We start from the raw sequence: 7030 nt of genomic DNA, 5'->3' as shown, positions 1-7030 counted from the left end.
GATTTACAGATTCTTGAAATCCTCACAAAGAGGATCCGGATCTGAATTCCAAGTCTTCTCCCCCACCATCCTCGATTGTGTAAAACAACTTTTCTTTGTCATACTTTTGTTGGCTATAGAAAGCAAGTATAGGAAGCGTGGTCCTACCGAATTGACAAGTGAAATGAGTCCTCCTTCCAACCACTAGGTGTAGTTGAGATGGTTTGCCACGTAAAGGAGGGTTTCTAGAAACCCTTGTCTTGCTAACTAAAATTGTACTCATGCCTACACTCGTAATCCACGTTGGCATTAACTTGGATGTGGGATAAAGGTATAATATTTGTGTTTTGATATGGATATATAGTTGGCACTAGGTCATACCGCCCTTCTAGAACCCCTTCTTTTCTCCCAAAAAATGGTAGTAAGAGAAAGAAAATGAAAATAATTAGATGGTAGTTGAAGGCTTTTCCTTGTTCTAAATCTAAATGTTTGATTAGTTTCAACATGAAGAGGAATTCTTTTTTTGTTTCGGGGATATTGATATTTTAAGTTAGCGGTAGAATGAGAGAATTTGAACCCTAGACATAGTAAGTTATAATGTTGAAGAGAAAAACTCTATTTAGAAAGAGAATTGATCAGTTATAGCACAACGAAGAGTCTAATTTTTGTTACAATATCAGAAAAGTTTGATCGTTTAAATATCTTCTTTTTTTTTTTTTGTTTTTTTTGGGGGGGGGGGGGTGGTGGTGGGGGTTGTGTGAAGACTTGTTTTTGTATAGAAATAAAAGAAACTTGTTTACGTAATAGTTTAATGACATTCTTCTCTCATTAAAAGAAGTTTGAATCTCAAAACTTCATTGGTAAAAACAAATTTAAGTTATTCCAAATCTAGTAATTTTGATTTGTATAAATGTCAAACCTTGTCAATCAATTGAAGGGTCTAAAATTTATGCTCAAGAATTAAAAGCACTTCAGGTTATCATGTTTGCTATTTTATTTCTTCGAAAAGAAAATGTTTGGACTTTGCAACCTCCTTACCATTAACTCAGAGATTTTTCAATGTATAGGAAACGTGACCAGGTACACCAAATATCATTGTACTAGTAGATGGACACTTTAAAAAAAAAAAAAACTTCTCCCTAACAATTAGGGTAACAGGCCGTGTTTCGCGGTACAGTGAAAAATCTCTCTCATTAACTACTAAATAGAGAGCCAAGAGCTTTTTGTTTCTCTCCAATCCTTTAATCCTCCTCACGGGTCGTACATGAGTAGATCCATCGATGTATTCTTAACAAGTTCCCTTTGTAGTAGTCCTGGCAACAAATGTTCCCGAGACAAAGACGGTAAGAAGTCCAACAAGTAAGTTACCTTATGAGGGTGAAATCTCTCTTCTTTTGCTGCCCCCAATAACTTACATCGTCGATTCTGGTGGTTCCCGCGCATGGCAACTAAAATTTTTGCTTCAGATCGAGGCCAGCTTGTAATTGTCAAACTCAAGCAACCAGTTCTCATCCGAGAGCGGGGGGAGCCTGCCGGTGAACTTTCAGTCAATCATAGAAAGGCCAGATCGCGTTAGGCTTGTAGCAATGCCAAGTATCACCATACTAAACATCCATTCAGCAGAACCGCAAAGCCAACAGCCAACCATTTTCGGAGCATGAGGTCCTCCATTTACAGTGAACACTTCGATGCAGTTGTCATGGAAAATGAAGTTTCTTTCAACAAAATATATGTACTTCTACCGCCTCGTCGTAGATTGCCTGTTTTCAAATGCTCTTTTTGCATTCATCATCGTCATTAGAATGTAGGCATTCATTATTTTCACGCACGGAACGACTGTTCGTTCATAAGGAACATCCTTAACGAAAACCCAAAACTTCCCTAATTCAACATTCCATATTCACCATCGATCCGATCCTAAGACTGAAGCATCAAAGTATAAGAAAAAGTGCAGAGAGAGGGAGGAAGGAAAGAGATGAAGGAAGGAACCTTGAGCAAAGATCGTAAGGCATCCACGCATCTAAAAGACGGTGTCATTCCCCTCAGATAGTACAGTGCCCTTTGTGATTGTTCTTCGCAAGCAACGCCTCCGAAACATCTCTCCTTCCCTGAAACTGAGATACAAATTGGATTAGAAACAGCCGCCTAGCAGACTTCCACATCACAAACATCAGGGCAAAACATCCAAGAAAACCAATATTCCATGTCAAGATTCAAACTATCGAAATAATACGGACAATAATACATTGACTAATTAAATAGAAACTTTCATTTCATTTCTCTCCGAATTTCTTGAATACAAACTACAAGCCATGACGCAGACAAATGGCAGTCTGCATTTTCCTCCCAATTTTAATCAATACGATGACAAGGTACACCATTTCCTTCTAAAGGCCTACACAACACCAATACAACAACACTCATAATTTATAATCCTTAAAACTCGATGCTGATGTTCCAAACATGCAGTTCTTTCTCTGGCACTCTCAAATCAGTGGTGAGTAAACCAGACCCGTCTTCATATCCAAACTCGGTTTCCCCCGAATCAACAGTTATGCTCTTGGGTCGAGATGATGAGTAGGCTCCGAATATACCACATCCGCGAGCTTTCACGACAACTGTTGTGCTTGTGTTAGGTTCATCATATTCTTTTATGGCTCCCCCAGAGTTGAACATCTTGATTAGGCCTATGGGAGCAAATTTTACACCATTGGACAGTTCCTTGACAGGAACCACTGTGAAGACTTCATATTCCCGGGATTTTAATGTTATTGGCATGGATGCATCCTTGGGAAGATAAGACACCTCTCCTGCAAATTTAAATCCATGAATATGTTAAGTACTCTAGACAGTATGGTCTACTAGTAAAACGTACAGACTACACGAACCAAATCAAATGCTAAACTTACCACCAAGATGAGAAAATACGACAACATCCCCAGACCATTTCTCATCTGCAACCTTGGGCAGATAATCAACATCTTTAGCCCGAATAACCCCGGTAATTGAGCCCGGTTCCAGGTCATGGATGAGGTTCTTCTTTCCAACCTTACACCACCCAGCTCCCTGGCAATTGAAGACCCCCACAACTCCCGTAACATCGTTCAGATTCCATATCTTCAGAAGACTGTAATACCATAATTTAGATTAGAAACACACATCATTTGAAGAGACAAAACCACAAAACATTAATGTCCTTTTACAAACCTTGTCCCATCTCGGGCAGGATCAGAAAATAAGCAATCCCTTGTTGGTCTTCCTGGAAGTTTGGCCCTCAAGATAGATCCATCAGGAAGTACGAGCTTCCTCAGAAGATCGAAGTCATGCTGCCCAGGCTTGTCACTGCATCATATATAAATAGGTAGCACAGATAAATTTGTCTCTGGTTTGATTATTTTCACATCAGAAGTTGAAGCTGACAAGGACAAAAACAAATACCATACCTAACATAAATTGCACATCCTCCAACCGCGCGAGCTGCTCCATGATATTCAGCCATTGGATGCAGGCTCTAACATGCAGAACAAATCCAAAATAAGAATTGAAAAACTAAAACAAAATAGGAGAATACTTGAACTTCAAACTGATATCAGATATCAGAGTTTGGCTGCTTACATGAAACATATCCCAATCCGGCTGCATAAACTCCCCAAGGAAAACAGTGTTGTAAGCAACTGATGCGATGTGAATTGTGTGTGATGCTGGATCTCTAGGCCAGAAATCATCTGATGCCCTTATAACAGCTGTCCGCTTCACACTAGCAAATTCAAGGTCATACCAAATCATTAATGCTGAGAATTCATACAAAAAAACTCAAGGTCTTACGAAATCAGTAATATTGCTCGCATAAACGTGAAAGAGATTTTTACCTGTATAAACCATCTGTATTGTGACTCATACAAGAAATAATTCCATTGTCAGGAAAGTTTCTAGCGACAGACGCTTCCAATGCTTGATGGTATTTTCTCGTAAGTTTTACCCGTCCGCCATGGCCTGCCCCTAGGGTTTCAAGAATGTTCTGAACATCAACTTTGACTCCATCTATACCAGCTGATGCGAGATAAGAGTGCAGTTCATCATAAAAGTTGAAAACTTTCTCGGGATTCACAAGGCCGAGCCCATTTGTGGTAATACTTTTCAAGGCATCACAATCCTCATTAGACTCGACTCCTGGAGATGAAATTGGGTAAGCCAACTTTGAATCATAGTGTTCCATTTCAGCAACACCAGGTCTAACACCGCCCCAATATCCAGTTATGGCATGCCACACATAAGCATATCTGCAAGATCGAAAAACAAACAGAATTACTTCCTAATAAACTAAATAGTTGTGACAACCAAATGTCAGAAAATACATTAAGACTTACTTCAAAGCGTGTTTTTCTTTGATTTCGGTAACAACGTGGCGAAGCCCCAAAGCAGGATCCTCTACTCTGTGACCCTCTTTACCATCTTTCTGAAATTTGTGGTTCTCTTTTATATGTGTTAACCTGTTTGCAAAGCTGCACGAGAAGAACATAAATAATAATGTAACGAAATTTGTAAGGTGAGACAACATGAAAATGAGAGTACTTTGGACCAAGTGCTCACTTTGCTGCATTATCAGCGTCGTATCCAACACCAGAGGAATCCATGTTGACTGACTGCCATCCGTCATCAAGAATAACAAACTTTGGAGGGGCTCCACCACTTTCTAGGCTGCAAAAAACACTCGTTACTGTCTCTGTAATGCTAATGTCAAGTATTCAAAAGCATCCATGACGAGAAAATCAGTACCTCTGCAGTCCTTGCTTCAGGCCTTCTGAAGTCACATCGGTGTAGAAAGCATCCCACGTACACCAGCCAAACCAGTTCAACATGTCTGGCATCTGAAACATAAAGCATAATTCATTTAGAGATGATTGAATTGTGGGAAAAGAAAAGGCGAATTCAATCCAGACGAACTGAGAAAAAAGATTAGGTTACCTTCTTTCTCTCGCGATGAGAAAATGTCTGCAAATGTTTCTCCACGGTCCTGTATATAGTTAAAATTACAACTACGTAAACCCATTCACAAATAATGTTGTCAAGAAAGAGTGACAGTCCTAATTCAATTTTAATTTCAACTTAACGAAGAATCTCTATCAGAAATTCAATATGTTTGTTCATCCTAAACTAAATGCACGGCGATCTAATTCCTTTATACCATTTAATCTGAAAACTTCAAATAAGACATGAGCAGAAATCAAAGAACATATTAGCAAGCGTGCAATTTATTAACTCTTCAACTTACTTCACAGAATCTGCGATGACATCGAATGGGTCTGATCCGGCTCCAACGAAAACCAAATGACTACCCTCAAATCCATCAGCAGCAGGATCTCCTACAAAACCGTTTCAAAACCAACCAAAATTACTTCTAAAATAACAAAAATAAACATGAAAAGATTTGAAAACTTTTTGACTTTTGCCTTACCACTTTCTAGGCAGATTTCAATCTCATTAAGTTCATTTCCTTGAAGAACAGCCCTGAAGTCCCCTTCGAGAATCGGTAAGATAACGGTATAAGCTGCAGACTGATCCGCCCCGTCTCTGCTTCCTTCACCAAAATGAGACTCATCCTTTGTTTCCACAATCAAAAACTGAGTCTCAAAGGGAACATCTTGGCCACAATTGCCCATCCTCTGTGTCATCCACCATAATTTAAACCGGAAAACGCACATGAAGCGCAATCCCCTGCACAAAAAGATCGAGCACATCAAACATTCACATAGGTTCGAGCCACAAATCCAAATTATGAAACTTAACAACATCATTAATCACAATTAGAAAATTGAAACAAAAATCCTAAAACTTACTTAGGTTTAACAATTGCATCAACATTAACATAGAATTAAGCCACAAATTCAAACTATGACACATTCCCACACTGCAAATCACAATTAAAAAGTGAAAACAGAACAACTTAATCAAATTTCCCAATTGCATTAACACACAATTAAGCCACAAACCCAAAATATGACCTTTCCCACATCACTAATCACAATTTAAAAGGTGAAAACCAACAAAAACGTACTCAAGTTCGCCATTAACTTAACGATAAACACGTCGAAAATCTCAACTAAAAAGGTCAAAACAACGAAGGAAAAAAAAAAAAAAAGAACTTACTCAAGTTTGCCAATCGGGAAGACCCTGCGGCTACCAACCTGATCAGATTGGACACCGATGAAAGCACCATTGGTCAATGCACCCCCAGATGCCGGAGTAACCACAACGTTGTCATGAACCTCAGACAACACTTTGTTCCCCAACACCACCAAGTTCCCATCCTCCACAGAAATCCCAGCCCCAACCGTCATCTTTGCTCTTCCTCCGCCGCAAAAAGTCCACCAAAAACACCAACTACAACTCCACAAGAACAGTTCGAGTGAAACAAGAACACCCCAACACCAACAATGCAATTGGATTGCAGAGTTAGACACGAATATTGGAGGAAATCTAGAGAGGGGTATTTATAGCAAAATATATAAAACTGTCACGATTAACCGTGAAGGAGTTGTGCAAATTTGAATTTTGCAATCCAAGGACTCTGTGGAAATCGGGAAAAAAAAGAAAAAAGGACACTTTCCTCGGACTCTGTGTCGAATGTAAACAAAAATATTTGTTTTGGCGGGCGCGCATTATGCTTTGGGATTCGTTGCATGTACCATGTTGCACGTAATTAAATAATAATTTTTTATTTTGGAAGCATATTAAATCATTTAGATCGAGTTGTATTATTGGTGTCAATTTCCATGTTTTCGACAGATATAGAAGTTGACTTTTCATACGGCGAATGCATGTGTGAACCCACGAGATCAGAGAGGCAGATTCTCTCTCCTTTCACTTATTGTGCTTTTTGTGTCTTTTTTGTTTTTGTGATTACGATTAAACTATATAAAAATTTTATATTATTATTTTTATAAAAAAAAAAATATAAAATATTAACATGATTTAACCGTGATTACACAAAATAGAAGAGCACAGAAGGACACGGAAAATGGGAGGGCAGAGAATCTACCTCCCGAGATCA

At 38.8% G+C, this 7030-nt stretch overlaps 1 protein-coding gene across 1 annotated transcript; it reads right to left on the bottom strand.

The window, feature by feature from the left end:
- Nucleotides 1-2225: 2225 nt before the first annotated feature.
- LOC137715468 (putative galactinol--sucrose galactosyltransferase 1) lies at nt 2226-6709 on the bottom strand. The gene is made up of 13 exons (XM_068454809.2): nt 6127-6709; nt 5435-5694; nt 5252-5342; nt 4945-4993; nt 4756-4847; nt 4570-4677; nt 4347-4481; nt 3849-4259; nt 3595-3736; nt 3423-3490; nt 3187-3321; nt 2889-3106; nt 2226-2789 (listed from the first exon to the last, which is right to left on the bottom strand). Exons 1-13 carry the CDS (start codon nt 6315-6317, stop codon nt 2416-2418), a joined length of 2274 nt encoding a protein of 757 aa, XP_068310910.2. The 5' UTR covers nt 6318-6709; the 3' UTR covers nt 2226-2415.
- Between the last annotated feature and the right edge of the window lie 321 nt (nt 6710-7030).

Source organism: Pyrus communis, chromosome 3 (assembly GCF_041283825.1).
Source record: "Pyrus communis isolate YQ-2024b chromosome 3, ASM4128382v1, whole genome shotgun sequence".
Classification (NCBI taxonomy): Eukaryota; Viridiplantae; Streptophyta; class Magnoliopsida; order Rosales; family Rosaceae; genus Pyrus; species Pyrus communis.
This window is presented reverse-complemented; position numbering and strand designations above follow the sequence as displayed.